Source organism: Aspergillus caelatus (assembly GCF_009193585.1).
Source record: "Aspergillus caelatus strain CBS 763.97 unplaced genomic scaffold BDV27scaffold_10, whole genome shotgun sequence".
In the NCBI taxonomy this organism is placed as follows: domain Eukaryota; kingdom Fungi; phylum Ascomycota; class Eurotiomycetes; order Eurotiales; family Aspergillaceae; genus Aspergillus; species Aspergillus caelatus.
The window spans coordinates 140299-163544 of record NW_022475273.1 but is presented as its reverse complement, the minus strand read 5'-3'; the positions used below and the strand labels follow the sequence as shown (position 1 = coordinate 163544).

General features: G+C 47.3%; 5 protein-coding genes across 5 annotated transcripts; 2 read left to right on the top strand and 3 right to left on the bottom strand.

The window, feature by feature from the left end:
* Positions 1-872: 872 nt before the first annotated feature.
* On the top strand, positions 873-2138 carry BDV27DRAFT_165119 (spherulation-specific family 4 protein; the record flags this gene model as incomplete). Its single annotated transcript, XM_032073840.1, has 3 exons — positions 873-1375; positions 1425-1782; positions 1833-2138. The coding sequence occupies 3 exons, from the start codon at positions 873-875 to the stop codon at positions 2136-2138; spliced, it is 1167 nt and encodes a 388-aa protein (XP_031932699.1).
* A 2178-nt stretch (positions 2139-4316) lies between these two features.
* BDV27DRAFT_120592 (uncharacterized protein) lies at positions 4317-7320 on the bottom strand. The gene is made up of 3 exons (XM_032065146.1): positions 7177-7320; positions 6822-7117; positions 4317-6750 (listed from the first exon to the last, which is right to left on the bottom strand). Exons 2-3 carry the CDS (start codon positions 6930-6932, stop codon positions 4747-4749), a joined length of 2115 nt encoding a protein of 704 aa, XP_031932698.1. The 5' UTR covers positions 6933-7117; positions 7177-7320; the 3' UTR covers positions 4317-4746.
* A 460-nt stretch (positions 7321-7780) lies between these two features.
* Positions 7781-10794, bottom strand: BDV27DRAFT_1783 (PalH/RIM21 family protein). Its single transcript, XM_032075925.1, has 2 exons — positions 10343-10794; positions 7781-10224 (listed from the first exon to the last, which is right to left on the bottom strand). Exons 1-2 carry the CDS (start codon positions 10449-10451, stop codon positions 8006-8008), a joined length of 2328 nt encoding a protein of 775 aa, XP_031932697.1. The 5' UTR covers positions 10452-10794; the 3' UTR covers positions 7781-8005.
* Positions 10795-10916: 122 nt separating this feature from the next.
* Positions 10917-12892, bottom strand: BDV27DRAFT_120589 (DUF614 domain protein). The gene is made up of 2 exons (XM_032065145.1): positions 11644-12892; positions 10917-11590 (listed from the first exon to the last, which is right to left on the bottom strand). The coding sequence occupies exons 1-2, from the start codon at positions 12455-12457 to the stop codon at positions 11355-11357; spliced, it is 1050 nt and encodes a 349-aa protein (XP_031932696.1). The 5' UTR covers positions 12458-12892; the 3' UTR covers positions 10917-11354.
* Positions 12893-17916: 5024 nt separating this feature from the next.
* BDV27DRAFT_120587 (inositol polyphosphate kinase KCS1) lies at positions 17917-22851 on the top strand. The gene is made up of 2 exons (XM_032065144.1): positions 17917-20283; positions 20372-22851. Exons 1-2 carry the CDS (start codon positions 18122-18124, stop codon positions 22329-22331), a joined length of 4122 nt encoding a protein of 1373 aa, XP_031932695.1. The 5' UTR covers positions 17917-18121; the 3' UTR covers positions 22332-22851.
* Positions 22852-23246: the final 395 nt, after the last annotated feature.

The window sequence follows — 23246 nt, the reverse complement described above, 5'->3', positions numbered from 1 at the left end:
TCACTGCACAACTACCTTAGCACCTGTAGTGAAGGCCCAAGGACTCCTATCCTGGTTATCTGTATTACAAACCCAACGTACCCGTTACGGCCAATCTCATTCTAAAAGCCCCCCGAGACCTTCGGTGGACGTCCAACCATCAATGGCAGACATTCATCTATCATAGTATCCAACACTCAAATTCCGAGTTCCGCAACCTCTACTCCCTCCTCAAGCCCGCTGAGTCCTCTGCATGACTCCTTCAGCATCATCGAGGATGAGGATCTGGGTCTAGACACTGATGGAAGCCCGGCAAATCCGCACGGTAGTGAGAAGAACTACCGTGATTCGCTATGAGCCGGGCCTGACTAGTTAAGCGAGTCGATCTAACCTTTCCTAATTCGGACGGTTTGCGATCCATCCACTTTCTTCTATAATGTCTATACACAACCTAATACAGATACTCTATATACTATGCTTAGATTAGTTGGGTTAAAAAGATCGTAACATATCGGAAGTAATTCCTTTCTAAAAAAGAAAAAAAAAAAAAATTCAATTCTAATATATAATATTCTGCATAGTATGTATTTTGAGTTGTATATAAAGATTAAGTTGGCTTGATCGGGTATAATATAAAAAAGTGGGACTCAGGATCACTTATTGTATCACATTGTCGGAATTAGGGAAGGTCAGATCGACTCGCTTAACTAGTCAGATCCGACTGGATCAAGTTCTCTTCAGTCTGCTTATAAGTTATGATTTCTTTCTTGAACTTCCTTCAATCCGACAGCTTCTGGTAAGCGTTGATTTCTTCGATAGACAATCAGTCGCTCCTTCATTCCTTTCTTTCTATTAGCTCTAGTCATTCCTTCTTGAATCTTTCACTTCTCAATATGCTCTTCAACAATCCCTCGACTATCCTTGTGGGTGCATTGGGTTGCATATCGCTTTTGTCTCAGCAGGCATATGCTGCGCATATTCCTTATGGTCACCGACATAGCCAACATAGCCCTGGAGGCTTCCATCAACCTGCTCCGCCAGTTAGCGCCTGTGCAGCAGGCGCTCCATCTGCCACAGTGACAGTGACCACAACGACGGTGGTCACAACGACTTTGGCTGCTGAAGACATCGATGCTAGCTCAACGGTGCTGAACATCATTACTCCCACGGTTATCCCGGCTTCCGATGTCCCTGTAACTACTTCCAGCTCCAGCTCCAGCTCCACCTTTACCTCTGTCGTCACCGTTTCCTCTGCGTCTACCTCTGCGTCTGCATCCACCTCTGTCTCCACTTCTGCCTCTGCCTCTTCGTCAGGTAGCAGCACATCAAAGGCAAAGGTTATCATCCCGTACTATCTGTACCCATCAACCGGCGCATGGACGCCCCTGGAAGAACTGTAAGTCTATCTCCAACAAAGCCGATATCAGGGAACCTAACCAAGCCAGGATCGTTGCCAATTCCGATGTTCAATTCACCGTCATCATCAATCCCGATAATGGCCCTGGCTCAAGCACTGCCTCCGACGAGAACTTCCTTACGGCAGTGCCCAGACTCGCCTCCTACAGCAACGCCCTAGTCCTCGGCTATGTGAGCACTCAGAAAGGAACTCGAGACATCTCCGAGGTCGAAAAGGACATCCAGACCTACGCCGCATGGCCATCTACCAGTGGAAAATCTTCCTTCGCAGTGCATGGCATCTTCCTCGACGAAGCTGCCACGGATTACAACGCTGATACCGTCACCTACTATAAGAACCTGGCTTCGACCATCAAGCAAAGTGACGGACTTGGACCTGACAACTACGTACGTTAAGTCCTTACATAGTACTAAACTGAATAAACTAACCTATATAGATTGTCACAAACCCCGGCGCAGTACCTGACGAATCCTACCTTGATATTCCCGATTCTACTGTCATTTTCGAGTCTGCATACAGTGAGTTCCAGTCCGCATACTCGGCCAACGAATTTGAGAAGATCAAGGGACTGGATCTGAGTCGCTTCGCTACCATGGTTTACGGTATCCCGTCCGATACCGACCTTTCGACGTTGATCACGCAGCTGCGCAGTATCTCCAGCCATACATATATGAGCAACCTCGACACGTATCAAGCCTATGATTCTTTGTGGAGTACGGTAGTGTCTTTACTGGCTGCTTAAGTCAGTCTGAGTGATAAAAAAAAGACGAGTGGCATTCTCTGGACGTTGTTCAAGTCTCACCCCTTCATTCTCCGATATGCCACACAATGTTGAGTTAACGTACCTTACGATCACGATCATGGTCAACGAAATCAAATTGTCTTAAGGAACTAAACAGTTCCGTAAGGTTTAGATCTTGAACTTCTGCTGCTGAATCATGTAGAAAGTAAAATGGAGTGCACGAGAAATAAAATTTAGATTAAATATATACAAGAGGGAAAGGAAAATAAAAGAAAAAAGAAAAGGAATATAAACCGCCCAAGTGAAGATTATCCCCCGAAAGAAGTTTCAGGAGACAAAAAAAAAAGGCATCAAACCCTGGAAATTTTTGTTCAAACCCGCGTATTCTCAATTTTAATGGATGTGGAAATAAGTCTATAGCTCCACATGAATTTTTACAAGATGACTTTGACACTTGAGGATACTATGGATATACCCACACGTATGTCCTTTTTTTTTTTTTTTTTTTTATGTAGTATATATAATAGGAATTTAACCACTAATTTTTACCATACTCATGGAACCATGAGATGAAAACCGTAGGTAATCGAGTTATAACCTGCTAAGACCATTGGCAGTCGATTAGACCATGTTTATTTCCTTTTCAATTCCTCGACTTGTCCAAATTTTTCTTTGATTTTGTCAAAGACGCCCTAAGAAGCAATGTGCTCAAGGATTAACTTAAGTTTGTTATATAACTGCTTGAGCTGTTCCTTCTGTGCACTTACCTCTTCCTTCATCTGCTCTTCGAATATCCCTAGCGCTGGTTCTTTATTGGTCTTTCCGGACAATCCCTCCCACAGTTTATCTATTTTTACCTTAATATTATCAATCAAATCCCTTGCGTTTAACCTAGACCTGTCGATCTCCTTATCACTATACGAGAAAACCAATTAGCCATGCCCGACTAAACACCAACCAGATCTAGCTCTAATTATAGTAGGAATATCTCACCATATGACTTGATAGGATTTCAACAAACCATCATAAGCTTTGGAGCCAGAAAGACCAGTGAGCAGGAGACCGTTATCGAATGAACAGCTCCCGGTTGTAGAAAGCACGGCCTGACAGTCCTCGCCATCTTCTTCGAGATTGTACTTGACCTGGTAGTTTGCAGGAATGGGATGATGCAGGAGCGTGCAGGCACGGCTTTCGTTGGCTTCGCCCTCTAGGACTTCTCCATCATACCCTTCGATTCCTCCATGCGAATGTGTTGAGAGGGAGCGTGGCGAGGAGGAAGGTGGTTGCTGTTGGGAGGTTCATAGTGTGTGTTTTGAGCTAACTCTAAAGAGAGGTAGTCGTAAAGTAAAGACTACATAAAGAAATAATTAAGATGACTAACTCTAGACACAGAGGGAGAGGGAAAAGGTCCAAGTTTTGAATATAGATAAGAAGGGGTAGAGATGAGATGAGATGAAATGAGATGAGTGCTGAAAAGGAAAACCTTTTCCGGTAAAGATTCCAGCTCCCTATCTATTCAGTAGATCTGGGAATTCATCCTGTAACCTACCCTGCATTCCACCTCCCCTTTTCCATACCGGACTATATACTATCTATCCATGTTTGCGTTGAGTTCAATAAGTGGTGAAAATCCTATACTCATGGGGCGTCACCCAAGCCATCTGGTATGAGAAATCACTCGTTGAGAGGACTCTGAGCTTGTGAATAATGTGTCAATATTGATAATTCATTGCATGAGCCTAGATTTTAAAGGGGAAAATTGACGTTTTGCATGGAAGGAGATCTCAATTAGGTTGCGAGACTTAAGGCTCAGATCGCCATAGACTGCATATATAACGCGAAGAGAAGTAAGGGATGGCAGCTAATGTAATTTCCCGTACATTTTACATTCTTCCACCTGCTCTTAATACAGACAGAGGGGAACCGCAGGCAGTAGAATATTTATAGTTCTATAGAAGCATATGACTGTAAATTAGCATTGAACTTAATATCGAAGAATTTGGATTTTCAGTTTAGCATCTATACGGAAATAAGTTCCGGCCTCTGGAATAAGATTAGCCCTGAATACAGGCCTCCTAGGGGTTTAGTAAAGTTCATCACGTTTATTTTCTGAGGTATATATTAAAGTAGTAAACTAGTAACCCACCACGGGGAATTACAGATAGAAGCACAGCTGATTATAGCCTCAGTAGCTGTTATTTTCAGTATTAATTTCACACATCCTTATATCTAATTGTAATAGTGGAGTTATGTCCTTTAAATGTACAGTAGATGTACGGAACAGGGATATCTTTAAAAAGATGAAGAAATCGAAACCGAGAACCTGGACAGACAGTAGCAGGAAGCCCGGATGAGAAACAGCCGTGTCCCAAACACCGACTATGCTCCGCGGACCAAAATATGTAGAGTTATATAGCCTTAATATATGCACAAGATTAACCTGCAAAATGGGCTGTTAGCCCCCTGTGCAATAAGAACCCGTATGAAAGTACTCACCCCATCCCATATAAAAAACCAGGGACGAACGAAAACAACCAACGCCCCCTCCCATCCTGGAACCCTAAAGCATATATGTGCAGTTCGAAAGTCGTCCGTGACGATACAGTGTTCATAATTCTTGCGTGTCCAAGCCCCATATCTCGTAGCGTTTCACAACATCCCAGCCCACTCGTCGCACCCGTCGTCTCCATACACGACCATTCGTGAGCGTTGTTGGTAGGCAAGGGTTGAATTCCGATAGTTCTATGGGGTTTTCGCTCGACATGCTCTTCTTAGGTGGTGCTCCTGGGTTCAGCTCATACTCTCGCCTTCGTTTGCCTAACAGTGAAGGAGCTTGGCTTGTCCTCAGTGCTGGCCCTGTGGGCGGGGTTTGACAAACCGGGGCTGGAGTCAAGATACTAGAGGCGCTTGTTCCGTCGTCTTTCTGCGACAATCCATTTTGGCAAGGCTCTCGGAACCCATTGACCTCCTCGCTCACTAAATCGGCCGGGGATTGTGATTGCGATTCGACGGTACGCTCAGCGGGAGGGACAGCGGAAATTGTATAGTAGTCTAACAGCTCGAATGCTTTCCAACCGAAACCAAAAAACCTCAACTGGCTGAATACCTGTGGATCCGCCAGTGATTCAGAGAACTTTTCGATGAGCATGTCGTCGTTGGCTTCCACGATATCTGCAAGAGATAACGCGGATGTAAATACATCTTCCGCCGGACATGACGATAAGCGTCCCAAGCTCGCTTTCGGTGGCCGTGGAGTCTGCGGCGACGACGTAGCACCGGTTGGGACTAGAAGGCGCACAGCAACCAGTTTACGGAGGAATGGGAGCAGTAGCCCTAGTGTCTCCATGCTGGAAAATTCTGTTGCAAAAGCGAGCTGCTCAAGTTGCGGGCTAGAGTGAACGATGCGTGCAATCGTATTTGATGAGAGCGGCCAGTAAGAAGGGAGCAAGAGATGCCGTAGAGTTGCGGCGTGGTTTACGATTATATTATTGAGGTATGCATCACGGATGCCGGCCTGCAATCCGGGAGAACAGGAGGGTGTGGTGGCGGGGGTATAGGCTGGAGCACTGCCTGGATTGTGCGTATTATGGTCCACCATAGGTGGAGTTGGGGCCGGGTATTCCAAGTGCCTGGGGGATCTCATATCGTTTGGATTGGGCGTGGCATTGACAAAATACAATCTTTCTAATCCAGTAAAATTCCCTAGGAAGTCCGCATGCCTCCTAGTGAAACGATCTTGTCTAATGCCCTTGATCCGGACGACATGAGGCGGAGAAATCGGCCAGGTACTGTCAACAAACGTATTCATGAAGTTGTAGTCGTCTGATTTGGCATCGGTAAGGATGGTGACATCTTCAACCATGGTCTGATCGAACGCAAGATTGAACTCTTCAGTATGAAGAGCGTACAAATTCTGAAGCCCTATCTTCTTGACTCGAAGAGGTTGCTTTGCCGATATGCATTTGCGGAAGTAGTCATGGACCATGACGCTGGGCTCTTGCTCTTCTCTCATTCGAGGTGACCAGTGCAGATTGAGTTCTTGCAGCTTCTTACACTTCCAAAGCAGAGTTGAAATGTCGTCTGGGTAGCAGAGAGGGTCAATATCGGTGATTTTCAAGCGCCGTAAATGAGGCATTGCGGGTATGATGATCGTTGGTCGAGGGTGACGGCTCGAGGGGAACCGTATAGTCAGCGAAGTCAGCTTAGGTTGTTGCGCCAGCCCGAGGTAGACGGTTTCCAACATCTTGGTATCGAGCTCCCAGCTAAAGCTTTCTAACTCGTTCATCTTGTCGATGGCTGCCCGCACCACAATATTCAGCATCATGGAAGAATCTGTCACCCGACCGATGCGCGCATGCTCTTCCAGCTCCGACTCCCGCCAGCTTCCCCGAAGCGTCAGCGACCGAACCAGTGATGCGTACGGACGGGTGATGATAGCGTTAAGACCCATTGAGAAGGGGCTTGCGCTTCCCATCCCTTCCGGCTGATCCCCACGGTATCGGATCCTATCGTAGGATGTCAGGATAATGCTCTTGTAGAGCTGCGGGAGCGTCATGTAGTTGAGGACTCGACATGTTCGACATAGACGAGCAAGATCGCCAGGATCTTCTAACTGTAAGGATAATAAGTCAAAGTTAGATTGGTCTCTTGCGTATTCCACAGAAAAAACCGAGTGAGGCATACGTGGGAGATAATGAACGCGATCAGATTCAACGGTAGAACCATCAGCGACGCTCCGCGCGGTCGATCTGTTGTAACGCTGGCGTCAAACATATTCCGATTGACAGCCGCCATGGTGCGACGCCCAGAGGCGATGTCGTCGCTGCATCGACTAGCGAGTGATTCGAATCAGGAGGGGGAGTGCACTGCGTTGTACAGTGTAAGGCATCGATCGATGACGGCAGTCGGCGGAGAGCGGAGAAATGTGAGTGGAGAGCCTTATTTTTCTCTTGGGACCACGCGAAGGTTTCCTCGTGAAGCTAAGCCGCGCCGATCAGCTCAAAGAACTTTCATGAGGCCACAAAGAGACCCTGGTCACCTCCGCAAAATGTAAAATGTTTCCCCTATTACTCCATACTTTTGATCAAATTATGTTTCGGTCAACTTGAGGAATTTCACAGATTCGATCCGTCTTCCTCAAGGCGCTCCCGATGTCTATCTCTTTTATCTTTGGTGATGCAATAGAGGTTTTTAGGCAGAGTCTCCACGTAAGCCAGTAGTGACTACTAGTGGCCCGTATCAATAATACGAGAATCTCTGTAGCTTAAGAGCGATACTAGTACAGGGGTTAAGCAAATCAAGAAGTCAATCTGGAATTTAAACTTACTAGGGAGAGATCAAAGTACGTACTAAACCCCTCGTCAAGCTAGGCTTAATATCACAAGTATCTCTCTATCCGACTCTTACGGAGGAAAAGTTGCGTCAGCCCAACCAACGAATTCATATTAGTATGTACAGCATATATAATGGTAGTAAATATATCTTGACACGTAAATCCCATGGGTATCTTTTGTGCACCAAACCCCCCTTTTCGCCACTGCATTAAAACCTTGCTCAAACCTTCGGAACGCAGTGTGTTAACCGTAGACCTTTCCCAATACCGCATATAAACTTATGCCTGTGCCCTGTACCAGTTCCGCAGAAGAAAAAAAAAAAAAAACCAAAAAAGAATATAAGATCGAGAAAAGCAAGACTCCCATTAGATACATCCAGCGATACTCCCGCTAAATCAAGAATATGTCAAAAGTTAATGTAAAGAGAAAGAAAATCGACGATATGGATCATAATGAATCGTCTAACTCGGACCGAACAAATGAAATGCGCAGTCCACCAAGGAAGTATGGACTAGAACATGAGCCTCGAATTCCTCACCGAGGTCTAGAATTTTCAGTGGTGGCATGACTATCATTCGGTGAATTGGTCGGCTGAGGATGTTGTGGTGATAGCAACCGCTCAGGCGCAGATTGATCTAGCTCTTGAGTTTGACCATGCCGTTCGGCAACGGAGGGTCTTTCGGGATCGACATTTGTATCAAGATAAGCATGATCGGTCGACTGCGGATAAGGATGAGATTCACCAGGTCCCACAAGCGCTGCCGCTTCAGGGTCATAACGTAATTCATAATTGCCATAGCCAAATTCTCCTTCGTTGGGCGTTGCCCAAGGCGCAGCTGTGCGAGTCTGTGGTTGTATCACCCTTACCGGCAAATCAGTGCGATTTGGTCGGGGCCGTTGACCTGGGGATGGTTCAAGAAGATTAGACTCAGTGAACCACTCGGGCGACCATGTGTGCTGGCCTCGACGCCTGGCGGGGATGACCGTAACCGGTAACGGAGCATCAGAGCCTTGCCGTCCAGAGCCGGGCCTCGGTTTGCGATTGAGCGCGAATAGACGATTGATGACGGGTCGCGACAACTCCTGCTCGCTAGGCTCACCCTGGTCTAACTCACCTCCATCTCTACTAGGGTCCTCCTGCTCCTCTTCTGCTTGTGCTGAAGCAACTTCCCTAGGTAGAGACGCACGCCTGCGCCTGAAGGGGTTGAGTATAGTCCGCCATCGGTCGTCCACGTTGATAATCTGGGGCGACTCTTCCCTGGTCTGCTCCGCTGATATGCGCTCATGGGCCGAATTCGATCGATGCTCCTCGACGGCGGTTTCCAATTCCTTGCCGGCAACATCGCCATAGTCGTCGGCTTCGTTTTCTTCCTCCATATGCGGCATAGCGACCGGCGGTGTAGGGCTAGAGACAGGATGGTAATGTACATTGTACACAGTACTGGCAGCGCTCGTGGTGTCCGCCCGGCTGACAGGTGTGACAGCAGCGGGCGGTGGGGTGGGCCGGGCTGCTCCCCGTTGACGGGGGTCATTAGACATGGCAGGGTTTTGTGCGTCAGCACGAGTCTGCCGGTTACGGCCCCCAGGGTGACCAACTCGAGTGCGCAATGGACGTTGAGTCAACCCCATCATTCCTCCCCATCCCGAGGATGTGCCTGTACCTCCTCCTCTGTCGTTCCTATTGTTTTGGCGAGGCCAATCGACCTCTTCAGAAGGGGTCACTTCAAGCATTTCATCACCATCGAAAATTTCCCTGCCGAGGATACCATCCTTTCTTTCATCTCGTTCTAATGCTTCAATGCGTTCTACCCATTCCCAAACCACCACACTAGCCGCCGCCGATCCAACCCACCTAATGTATGTACCCCAGCCAGCGACCTCAGGCTTTGCGATATCCAGAACGAAAAACACAACTGGTATTAGAACCGCACATAACGATAAGAGGGCCACCAGGCAGATATTCCTCATCTTCGGGTGAAAGAATGCGAAACGATGTTTGGATAGCGAGTAGAAGATAACCCATGCCGCATAGAGCAAATTAAGCGCAAGCTCGAAAAGATAACTGAGCGCGGGTATTGCATCTTCATATAATCGCGGTCTTGTAGTGTTGCTCTGGACCAGGAATTTATCCAAGATACTGAATATCGTGTCCAACACAATCAAGGCGAAACCGGCCCATTTAATCATGACCTTCTCTTTATGTCGAGGGAATAGTCGAATCAGTGTTTGAACCTGCGCAAGCCAGAGAAAAGTGCTCGATATGACTCTGATAACGCGGATTTCCATGCCGTCGATGACCTCCGAGGCAAGCGCATCGGCATCAGAGTAGCCGTGTATATACTGGTCCTCGGCCACCTTGAATGAATCGGCAGTCGCAATTGTCAACGATATAGCAACGAGCAGCGCAGCCACTTTCTGCAGCCATGGCCGACCACCAACTCCCACCACCGAGGAATTACCGCTATATGAGCCACTAATCATGCCATGGCGCCCTAGAAAGTTGGCACCACCACCAGGACCACCAACATAAAACGTGCGTGGCGTTATAAGAAGAATAATGACGAGAAGGTAGCTAACTACTGTTGCGCAGCCGATAGCATATAATTGGGGAGTCACCGAAGCGTAAAAGGGGTCACGGGTATCGAGCATTGGGGATGGACCTCTCGACGCGGTCGCGGTACTCGTGCAGACTGGCTCAAAAACGGCATTTTCTGATAGGGCTATCGAATAAGAGAGATTCAGATAAATGTAACCTAGAAACGTTCACAGATGGTCATATTAGCCAGATTTCATGAGACCCTATAGCGCAGGCAACCAAATTCTTGCCCGGGAGTGAGATAGCGCAGAGTCACATCTTAATTTGCAGCATACCTTCACTGGGGAGCACGAATGGAGTACATCCGGGTTGGTAAGTCTTCGTTGAAGATGTTGTCGGTTGTGCCCATATCTGGCGAGGGGCTAGACGAACGTCATCCCCCATGGTCGAACGATCAACCTGAGCAGATAGACCACGCGATTGTAGTCACTCTTATATGCCACAGAATCATCCGAATTACTCTCACCATTCCCAGTAGAGGAAGCATTCAAATTAGCTCTCAAACCTCCATTGGTCCAGCGTGCTCAACCGAGAAGTTTGGTGACTATATGCCGAAAATCGGATCGGACAGAAAAGGCGCGACGGCAAGGAGCACAAGAGTCAAGTACACGAATACAATCAAAGCTGTATATGCAGATAAATCGAACGAGGCGATATAAATTGTTGAAGCAGTAACCGGCTATAATAGATACGAGCGAAAGTCGGGGTCAGAGAGTGGTACATTTTCTATACGAGTTAACTCCGTAACGCTGAACGCCATAAGGATCCGCCACGGCGGTCCAGATTTCGGCCATTGGCGTCACCGCCTAACAAAGACGTCGATGATCAGCCGATCACGTTCTGCGCGCATTTTGGTGCAAGAACTTTGTTTCTTTGAATCTTTCCTAAGAACTTGAATCTACATTGCATCGTCCATCCTCTGTATACAAGCTGTCTGAGGGTTGTATACACAAAAATACCAGACTCTCAGAGCCCAACACCACACCGAAGCAAACTGACCGCTGGATGCAAGGGAATCATTTAAAAGCAACGCCAAGACCCCCCTGGACACAAAACAAATGTGAATCGTTATGAATCATTAAATGCAGATCTGGTTCGAACTCTTGTACAAGTCGAAAATAAAACTCCAATAAGTAGAACGCTGTATTGGGTATTTAGCGAAAAGGGTGAATGAACACAAATGCAAATAGGTAATGCGTCTCGACGGAGGCCGCCATCCGTACCCGATTTAGAACGTTAACATCTCGTCCACGCCCCACGAAAATTACAACATCAGGGTTATTTCACTTATCGCGACAAAGGACCGTATGCCATCTGCGGAGGCGTCAAGTATGGTGATACGAGGGTTGCTCCTGTAGCCCTGGCTGCATTCGCACGCTCTTCCTCACGTTTCTTTATCTCTTTTTCGTCCTGTATAAGGGTGCAGCATGTACAACAGGTCGCTCTAACACAATCTGATGCAATGTCTCCTCGAATACCATACGCTTTGCGGGTTCGTCTATGTTGAATTGTCGCCATGAGCCCTATAGGAACCGTTAGCATCCAGTAGCCGAGATCGTGGGATAGTAGTGCTCACATTGACAACCACACAAGAGAGCCATCGCTGTACATGACCCATTACATGTCTCATGGCCTAACATGTTTGTGGGGTCTTCTTTCCTTGACATCTGCGAAAGACGATACTGCGTTTTCCCATATAGAACACAAGGGCACATAATCCCAAGGCAACAGGTCCAAATGTTTGAACAATCGCACATGTCATGACTCCATGTTCCACCTACTATATGTTGATTAGGGTGCGATACCTGGCCTGGCCGATGATAGGCCGCAACATCGTCTGCCAATGGCGAGTAAGATGTGCCTGAGGCCGTCGGTGGCCCAGGGAAATAGGGTACTTGTGGAGACTGTAGAGGATTTGTGTCCGGCGCGATGGCCGTTGTATGTATCCGGGCTACTTGTGCTGGGGTTTCTGGAAAGGTTTTGGCCGGAAGTGATCCTGGAGAATTTGGAGGCGGCACCGCATATGAGTAGTCTGGCGCAACTGCATCGTATTGCTGGACCGGCTGAGGCACCACGTCGGCAAACGGGGCAGAGATGGCAGAATGCTCTTCATAATTCGGTCCACCTGGGTTACCAGGAGCCACTGCTTCTTGCCGCACATATTGTGCCTTCTCATTGAATGGTGGTAGGCGTTGTGGTTGTCCTTGCTCTGCTGCAGCCTGAGCCGGTATAGTATCAAAATTGGGCACTGCTAATGATTGCGACGGCGGTGGTTCTTGCTGCTGTTGGCCATTCCGTAATCCAGAAGCATGCATTTCCAGTGGTGTCTCAATGAAGGAATATCGCTGATTGCCCCCCACAGAGGTATCCAAACGTAACTGTCTGTGCATCTTGACAATGTGTTTCCGGTTACGGAAGCTGTTGTGAAGTCCGAGAGCCTTAGTATACAATATCGGGTCGGTTTGTGCAAGTCGAATTTGTAAAGAGGCCTTTCGAAAATTTTCTGTGACGAACGAGGTTTGTGTAGCTGATCACGGTGCCTTCGCGCTCAAGCGGTCTTCTGAAAAGATCTACATCTACATATGGATTAAACATGTGCGAGCCGTGGATCCATATCGAATAGGACGACATCAAAATTAAAGAGGTTGGGTTAACAGAGGATAAGAAAAATATCAGAAGAAGTGATGGTAATGAAGGAGGCAGGCAGTAATTAAGTGTAACCATTAGATCTTGCTTGCGGTGGAGAGAAAAGCGCCCGCCATTGTGGTGCTGCGGGGAGACGAGTATCCGAATCGCCAGATAGGATACAGAATTGGAGAGGGGCCGTCGTTGCGCCCGACCCCTGTTCGGCTGTGCTTTCGAGCTGCATGTTCTTAGTACGCCAGTAGGGATTACTGTTGGTCTGGCGGTAGTTCGGAACCTGCCGTTGGACTGTCGCTGCTTCTCGTCACATCGCCGGCCCCGGCGCATCACGCCTCACGTTCCAATGATATTGAAGGAAAAGCATGACTATCTGGTAAGCGCAATGTGACTATTCCGCAGTGTCGACAGGCGCCTACGAGATTTTTCCCCTCCCCCAAAAATGGAGGAGAACAAACAGAAAAAGTTAGGTAAAGTGACCAGGAAAACCATAAGGATGAGAAACATATAACAATACATGTGTTCTCTAACTTCATTTAGAGGAATCTCTAACAGAAACTCCACAACTGTTGAGCTTAAATTCTATCATATAACAGAAAACCTTGTCAATTACCAAATTTCCTTTATTATATGAAGAAATACTAAAGTGGACGCCAGAGAAGCTCAGATTATAGCAACTTTCATGTGAATATACTAGGAAAGCTCTCCATTGTATACTATAGTAGTAAGTCTCTTTAATTTACCCAAATTGTATAATCAAGACACCTAAATTGAAGGCTAACTTACTTATGCTCAGCACTATACCCTATCAGATCGATGGTTGCTAAATGGCTTCAATAGCTGCGCCTAATACTTTATCCACGTTATCTCCGAAGAGACCGTAAGAACTATCCCCTGGCCACTAAAAGTACCGGCCCCTGATTTCTGTAGGCATTCATACTTCTAAAGGAACCCAGTAGGCTTCGATTAACTATACTTACCGACTACATATAGGTCTTTTTGTTATTCAAAATCCGCGTAATAACCAAGATGTTGTCTACCGCTCCCGATCATCCAATAATCAACTCAAACACCATATAATCTTCAATACCAGTTTACCTTAGAACTATTGAAGTGGTTACCGGACCGGGAATAAAAATGGAATTGAGCATCAGCGACAACAGTTTCTGTGGTAGCATGAATCGGTATATTGATTGGCTCCTGGCAGCCCTTATTTCCCAGCCAGTCCTAAAAGCTCTCCCAAATTAAGTACTCACGCAGCAATGTGAACAGACTATTCTATTCAGTGTATAATGTGTAAAAGACATCATCACGTCAAGGCCAACTTGTAGCTCTGCAACCGTGAAAACAGTATAGCAACAGTTGACTTGGCCATGCACTCTACCGAGGACTTTAGATGTTGGTTGAAGTGAGCTTTGGATGAACTTTCTCCTCCCGCTAGTAATATATCCATAGGATGTAATGCGAGGATTGAAGTAGCGCCTGAAGCTAATGACCAACATGGGTTTCAGGTGCATTGAAATCTAAATCATATAATATGTTTGTGTTAATGTAGACTATGAGCTAACCACTGCTCTAATAGATGCTATGAAGCCCGGCTGATGGGTACTTGAAGCTTAATATGGTGGCTGTTATTCAAGCTTCGGCCAAGGTGAAGAGCCGCTCTAAGACGTGGCTTTTTCGCATGTATACTTGGGATACAGCGGAGCTCATTGTCTATATCAAGTGCATAGATCAGCCGATCATGGATAACAGCTGCCGAGTCAACCTAAACTCTGTAGACTAATGAGTCGAAGCAGTAACAAGAACCAGGAATATTTGGATACCGTAGGATTAGCTGAGACGTATCTCCTTTGCTGAGCATGGTAGAGTGGTTATTTGAGATACTATATATACAAGGTAGACAGACAAGGAGTTCGTCGACGATGGAAGTTCACTATACCATGCCATGGCAAATGCAAATAACAGAGAATAACTAAATCCACCAACTTTTTTGAAGCATATTTATAATCACCTTGAGAGCTCGATATGGCTAGTAAAGTTAGCCAATATGAGAACTGAGTTGGCCTCAACAGAAATGTCTTACTCACTGTATGCAATGTGACTGTTCATTACTGTCAGCGGGCGCCCGCGGAATAGGAGAGGGACTTATCGCGTAGACGTCCCAGTTGTCCAGCCTTGATAATGGACTGAGTTTGTAACTATGTATCCCTTTGTCTACTCGTTATTGAACGAGGAACCCTACTATATCATCCTGATCATTGTACCAGGATTCACTTGGTCTAATGCTACCCAGTTGTTGAAAGATGGCTTTTTGGAAGCATTCTGTTTTCTTGCTTGCAAGCTCACCCATAAGCAATGAAGATATGGCCGCTCAGTGTGTTCTAAAGAGTAAGACTACTGTTTTGATTTATTTAAGAGCATTTGTTCGGAACAGAAAAGGATTTTATGATTGTTGTTTTCAACAGAACCAGTTCAATGATGGGCTAGGTCATTAGACGCCTGCGCAATAATGCCCTTGGGTCCAATTTTAATGTAGTTAGCTGATACAAAGGGAGAGAATCAACCAGACTGCATGTGTCTGATGCCATTGCCCGATATGACCAGCTTCTAGGTAGCCGATGGGCTAATGTATGATATTAATCGATAGATCCATTCGTGCATGTATCTATCTCACTCCAATAAAGAGATTCTAGGTATCATTCCCTTCTTTTCCAGTCAACAAGATACGGTGGCAGATGGTCAATGCTTCAAGAACCATGGGTTGAGTCTATAGGCCTCAATGTTCTTTATACATCTTCTGTTTAAGGTTCTGGACACATCACTTAGAGATTACTCCCGCTATTTTTGATTTGCGGGTTCATTGATAGCCTAGCATTCCGGTCGCTGGATAATTCACTGGCAAAGTTGGAGATAGGGAACTACTTCCAAAAGCGTTGATACCCCGAAGAATGACTCGCATTCGGGCAGCAAGTGAATGATTCAGATAGGATCACGTGGAAGGGCTTCGCTCACCTGGCGGGATTCCTTTTACTTTTGGATTTGGTAATGAAAAGCTCAATGACTGGAGAACCAAGACTTTGAGTTTTACTCTCGGAAAACGGTCCGTTAAAGACCAAGAAAGCCGTGTCACCGAGGAAGCCGTCTAGGCGTTGGATTCTGACAAATATGGTAGGGTTCCCCTTTCTTGGACCTCACGGATGATCATCTAAGGGAGTCAGCCAGCCATGTCCTACCGAGGCGCGGGTAAACGGCATCGCATTGGTCATTTTCTAGATGTGGTGCTACTCGCTGGAAGCCTTGAAGGTAGCCCCTAGGTATATGAACTTGGCATCGCGTTATGTTGGGAACTCCACCAAGTATTCTGTCTGAAAGAAGCGGGAGGAATGGCGGAAACTCCAGCTGCAAGGAGGGAGGGATTGACTAGGATGGTATGTCTATTTCCATGGTATATAGATAAGACGGTGAACCCAAGAGTCTCAAAGAAATGTTGATGCCTTATCATCCGTCTGCCGGAAGGTACCATGGCCAAGCAAGTCGATCACGTTGTTCAATGATTGGCAGGTTGGGGCTGATCCGATCATGTGGATGTGGAGATGAAGTGGAATGGAAGGAATGGAGATGGAATATAAACCCCGTTACGTTATGGCTAGTAATTGGAGTATGTAGATCATAAGGGGCGGTCCGTAGAATGATGATAATAATACTAATTTCATGAGTCTCGTGGGTGGACGAAAGTTTGAGTACCGAGACTTAATTGCTACCTATACCGACCCTCGCACGCAAGGTGTCCAATGGAAGCCCCGTGGAACTTTGAGGGTCTTAATTATTTGCCAGGAGCAAAATTCAATCGAACCCACCCCCCCTAATAGATAACAGTTAAGTTATACGAGTCATCTTTAGAATTATTGTTGATTTGACGGGGTCTGCATTCCGAGATCTCCGATTCTCTGGAGCGACGTTTGGTTCGTCGTCAAGATTTGATTTTCTCTTATATCATATGCAAAGGGATATACCCATGTCATGTACGCAAATAAGATGTTTCACTTCAAATTCCGGGAGGAAATTGGACACATAATGATGATTGTTGAACATTTTGGTATCTGAACCGTGATATTCTAAGGTAGCCGTTGAAACTATTAGCAAAAGACCATCTGAGGTGGATAAGAAGACTAGCCTCGTACTATCGGGCCTGGATGATGGCGCGTACTAGTAGAAGTAAGTACAGTAATACCCCAGAGAAGTGGCGTATCCACAGAAGTTTCCAATAGCTTGGGTATCCTTACTGCCTCGGACTGGATGGGAATCAAGATTACCCGGAACAGTATGGAACAGATGACCACCCCTTCTGTTTTGGGGGAATGTCCCCATTCTTATTACTACTGCCATCTCCAGTGATTGGCCCATGTTCATTTCCTCAGTCCCAGGTGGGAACAAGAGAAGGTCCCTTTCGGTGACTTCATGATTCCTTTTCTTTTACTCCGTACCTCCAGTTTCATATTCTTCTGCCATCTTTTCGATATTCCCCCCTATAGTTTTAGTTTCCTATTTTCTACCAATTTTCACTTACTATTCAGTCCTTTGTCTTCGCATTTGTATGCAGTAAAAAGCGATAGGGTCCAGTCCAAAACTAAATCCCGTGGTCATTGTTTCTGCATTCCCCCCTGTTGTTATCTTGCCATCGCTGTAAACTCTCTTTTTCTAGTATCTTTTAAGAACGCTGCTATTCCCTTTTCTTCAATAAACTTGGTTTTATTTTTTCAACTCTGTTTTTCTTTTTTCTTTTCCTTTTTATTTTGGGACCCACTAAGGCGGTGACGAAGATCCGCGTCATTTCTCGACCAACTGCTTTTCCTCTTTAGTGACTTTTACCCTTGCAACTTAACTCTCTTTACCACTAAGAACACTTCCCCGGTAACTGTTCTTTCTAGTGCTTTACCTCACATACCGGCCGGACCTTGCTACGTCTACTTGACCTCCTAGAACGACTTGTACTTCGTAGTGCTACTCGTTTTACCTTCCCACCCCTCCTCTCCACCTCCCCAATCCTGATTAATTTATACTCAATTCCATACATACCTCCCAAGCATACCTACTACTAAACCTCCCCGATCCGATAACACTTGCATTTGCCCCCCCATTACCGATGCCTATCATCTCCGGTGGCTGCGCTTAATTTTCAGCCTGTAAGGTGCCCTTCTCCCGGAACGTGGCTAATGCTGCTTGATTTGCTTTGTCTTTTCAATAGGGACTATCATCTAACTCGTTGACGCCAGATCCTCTACCCCCCCCTCTACCTGACCTTTTCGTCGTTGCGCCTGAGGTGAAAAATAACGCACCAACCATAGACTGCCCTCTCTGGCTTCAATCTTCGATCCTCCTGTCGTCGTGCACGCCCGACCAATGTCCTCCCCATGTCAAGCCCTCCGTCTGCATCAGAAAATACCTGGTCTGGACCCCTGGTGACACCTGTTGCGTCTGCCCAAAATGATTGCTCTGACGGGCCCGAACGCCGTCATCACAAGCAGCCGCGCCACCACGCCCGGGATCAGCTCCTCCACCATGGCATCCAAGAAGCTCCTTCTCCCTCCCGTGCTGAATCCCCCACCGCTCATCAATGGGCTAAACCGTCGGCCGGATTCGCTCTAAAAAGGGCTACCACCGTCCCCCACGAAAAGCTCTCCCGTCCTGACCTATTTCACAGCCCCCAGTTGTCGGAGAGAGATAGTATTTTTGCTACCCACTACCTCCCTTCTGATAACGAACTCAGTAATTCGCCGCAGCTTCCGCCCGAAGGAGACACAGACAATGAACTGTCCACGAGCTTGAATCTTGCCGGCGAAAATGCATCCGCTTCTCCTTCTCCAGTTCCCTCTTCCAAGGTCCTCCCCCGTCACACTATCGCCAACCTCTCCCACATGGAAGTTGACGTCCACAGAAACCCTTCCTTCCCTCCGTCACTATTGTCCTCTGCTATACCATCTCGTCGTTCCCCACTGTTTTCGGTCGGTCCTGATGTAGACCTGGATAGGCAGTACGAGACGGCTCAACGCAGCCCGCAGATCTCGGGCTGGGAGAATTCGCAACCTCTGCGCAAGACGACCTCGAATGGTACCGGTGTTGAGTCCCTAGAGGAGTCGCTTGTCAACCGTAGTTTAATCTCTTCCTCCTTCAATGATGCGTCTTTTCCACAACCACACTCGGCGGTCCATGTAGACCACCTGCCTGCAGAGACTCAGCACGAGACGACGTCATTTCCAAAGCTCGAACAGCCTTCACGGCACGCTGCGCCTGAACTTGGAATTGGGCGCAGCTCGAGCCGTGGTCGTCGCAGCAGAGTAGATCACTCGATCGAGGCAAACCTGACTAACGCGGAGCCGACATCTCATGTGCGCAGCCGTAAGTCAAGCCATTATCTGGGTCTGTTCAAGGAAAATACTACCTCACCGGATCGCAAAAGAAGGGAGGACCGTGGAAGACGACACGATGACACCCTAGAACCATTGGAAGAGCATCAGCCTGCCGTCCATTCTGAACCTCGTCGCATTGCGGAATTCTCCGACTCGCAACCTCAATTACTGGTGGCCACGGATGATTCCAATCTTCGGAGCTCGAAAAGTTTATCTCATCTGTCAATGGCTGATGCTCCGGTGATCACCCCGATTCCGGAGGGCGAGACAACGGAGCGCACGGTGAGCGATGATGTTAGGAAGCCTTATAAAACCTTACCTCGCAGCTTACTTGAGGAGATCCGCAATTTCCATTTAACTCCAGGCGGTGCTCGCGGTACATCGTTTTCCAAAAGCATCCCGACGCAGTTTGCAGAAGGCGGCAGGGACTACTTCTCGAAGGAGGTCCCCGGTCTCTCACCTTCGTCTGATACAGATCGAGAACGGCGTCGTGGCTCTGCACAATATGAAGATGAAGACGATGAACAAATCTCCTCCGCTGTGTATTATCCCCATGAACGCGTCACTGTTTCTGAAGAGGTTGATCAAATCCAGTCTTATCCGGATGGTCAACATGGTACAGAACCATTCGACCCGTCGCCCACGAAGAGTAGTCATGTTCTAGTGCCCAAGAGACATGGCGTCTCAGATGAGCAAGAAATCAATCATGTGGATATATCTCTTCGATCTAAGAATGATAGTAGAATTCTGCACGGTGATCTGCAAGACAGACAAGCCCCACAATTAGAAGAGTTGATTGAAACCCCCCCGAGCGCCACGACCGATCGCAGCAGTGAGTATTCAACGTGTGGATCGGAGTATGGCTCGGCGGATGAAAGTGGCACATCTACTCGCGACGAAGAGTCGAGTTTGACCGATGAGGCTGAAATGACACCAACTGCTACACCAACTCAACGTCAACGCCTTCCGCGCCGTGGACGCAAGCACAGTGCAGAGGCTCCTTTGGGCGCGGTAGAATTGAAACCTTACCGGCACCAGGTCGGTGGCCATACTACCGTCTTCCGTTTCTCGAGGCGCGCTGTGTGTAAACAGCTCAACAACCGGGAGAATGAATTCTATGAGCGAATTGAACGCAGACACCCGGAGATGCTCATGTTCCTGCCAAGGTAAATTGATACGGTGGTTATTTTGTTTTGACCTTATCAATGTTAATCCCTGTGTGGAACCGTGCTAATTAGTGCTTTGTTTCTTCAGGTACATCGGTGTGTTGAATGTAACCTTCTCTAAAAACCCCAAGCGTTCCAAGTTAACCTCCGAGGGAAATTCCGAGGTTTTAAATGGGGAACCTGCCACGGGTGAGACAAATGGTCCCCAACAGGCCAATTCACTAACTGCCAACGGTTCTCGTCCGTCTGAAACCGTGGATCAGCCACGAATCTTTAGTCAGAAGCAAGTCACTGGAATCATTCCTAAGGTGATCCTTGAAAACAACCGGCACATCATTCCGGCTGACTTATTTTTTCGTCCACAACGGCCAAGGACTGCGGATGGTACAACAATGAACCGAGACAGGTGTGCTCATGGTGTTGCAGCGATGACTGGTGAACAAAGGTTGAGAAATGGATGTTTGGACGGCACAGTAACTTCTCCGAAAAAGCCCAAGATTAGCTGGGGTGCCACGACGGTCAATCGTAAGCTACAGGAGCAGGTTCTCCGAGAGGTGTTCAGTCCTCCGGCTATTCACCATCACCGGCGTCATGCTCGAGGCCACATCACATTACCAAGAATGTCCTCCGATAGTGTCACACGCAAGAGGGCTAACTTGTCCGAGGACCATACCGCTAGTAGCCGTCGCAATGCATCCGTCCCCAATGAACCACCACGGTCTGCTGCTATAGACATTACGAAGCAAACAGGTGAAGGTCCTGGCTTATCATCGTCAGCGTCTACCGCTTTAGACTCGAATCATAACCGTCTTCAACAAATTCGAACAGAGGAGTCCGAGCCACGCTCCATCTCTGTCTCACGGTCTCGCCGGGTAAGGCGCCGCCATTCAGGAAGTGGCTTGCAAAGACGACGGAGCATGAGCTCGGGGAAAAAAGAAGGCGACCTTATGTTCTTCGAAGACGACGGGTATGGTGGTGATGGAGAGGACGAGATATTCTCCATGGAAGCGGATGCTCAATTGGTGCCATCAGCTCCTCAGAGTGTGAAACCGCCAAACTTTGAAGCCTCGAAAGCCGATATAGCCGATGCAGTACAAACCGAGGATGGTTCTGTTGCCGATATGCCACCGAAGGATTCCATCCTTGTTCAGCCAAAAGAGGACAACCGCTTCCTCCTTCCTTCTAATCCTAAAGAGGCACAGACGCGGAATGATGAACGTGTGCAGTTTTTCTTGCTGTTAGAAGATCTCACTGCTGGCATGAACAAACCTTGCGTCCTTGATCTCAAAATGGGAACACGCCAGTATGGAATTGAAGCTAACGAGAAGAAAAAGAAATCTCAAAGACGGAAGTGCCAGTCAACAACCTCTCAGCAGTTAGGTGTCCGACTCTGCGGCATGCAATCTTGGAATGTGAAAAAGCAGGAATATACATTCGAAGACAAGTACTTTGGCCGGGACCTAAAGTCAGGGCGTGAATTTCAGGACGCCCTCACCCGGTTCCTCTACGATGGTGTCAGCTATACCAGCGTGGCGAAGAAGATCCCTGTCATCCTTGAAAAACTGTCCAAATTGGAGAATATGATCCGAAAGCTGAAACGATATCGGCTCTACGCTAGTAGTCTTTTGATCCTTTATGATGGCGAGCAGTCTTCCCCTGAGAAGGTTCCACAGAATGACAAGAGCGGTGACAGCAAGCGAATTCCTCTGCAACGCCGTACCTCTGATGAGGGACATAATAACATGGACGTTCAGCTGAAGATCGTCGACTTTGCAAACTGTGTCACTGGCGAAGATGAGCTTTCTCCGGATGCACCTTGCCCCCCACACCATCCTGACGATATCGACCGCGGCTATCTGCGTGGCCTACGGACCCTCAGAATGTACTTCCAGCGTATCTTAAAGGAGCTCACCCAGGATGAATATATTGAACGAGGAGAGGGCGAAACCATTGCTCTAAGATCCCAGATCTCTGGCCAAGAGGACTTGTCCGATCGTTATTGGGATGACGGGGTGATGGAAAGCGATCCGGGTGAAGTCAGCTATTAGTGTTGATCTCACATTGTACTGTTTTTATCTCCCCCTTTTTGCTGCTGTCACGTATCCCCTGCTTGATCCCAGGGGGGTTTTATTCTTTTCCCTTTATCTTCGTTTTTGTCTCTTGACCGTTTTATTCAATCTGTTTCACCTTATCGAGTTCGGAGTTAGCGGCTTTGCATTCCCTTTCAAGTCAGTCGATCAAAGAATTATTTGAGAACAACGGGATACGGCGTCAAAATTGCATGGCAATGGACCAGGCGTTATCGTTCCACTTGTTTCTATTCCTTTCTTCCCTGCGCACGCCCAATGATGTCGACGACACTTAACGACCCACCCGGGTGATGCGGTGGAGGAGTTTTTCGACAACCGATAATACGATACTGACGATTGATCATGGCACAATGCTCAACTCAGAGCCCTTGTCTATACATGCCTGGAGCATCATAGAAGGTCTTTCGTGCGAGAGCGATTCCATTCTGACGGCGTGTATGAAATTGCCCTTTATTCATTTTCGTTTCTCTCTTTTTTTGTCTAGGTTTGTTCCTATTTCGGACATGTCTTGTTGATTATACCTCCCGGGAACTTGTCCGATTCCCTGGACCTTTTTCCATGTTGAGCTATAAGGGTGACTTTCCAGAAGTATGTTAATGTACATAAATGGTGGGAGGTTTTAGACAAGAACTTCATAATCATACATGTTTTATTTTGTGACCAGGCCGAAGTAATATGGCAGGTAGACAGACTGATACAGCGCGCAAAAGCGCAAGTCAGCCGAGGGAATTGCCTAAAAGGGGGATATTGAATGACTGATAAACACGCGTCACGTGCGATCGGCGATAAGCGGTGTAATCGCCAGCAGATGCATGACTTCTTTCTCCTCATCCCCTTGCCTCCAGTTCCATAGGTCCGTCTGACTACCTCGTT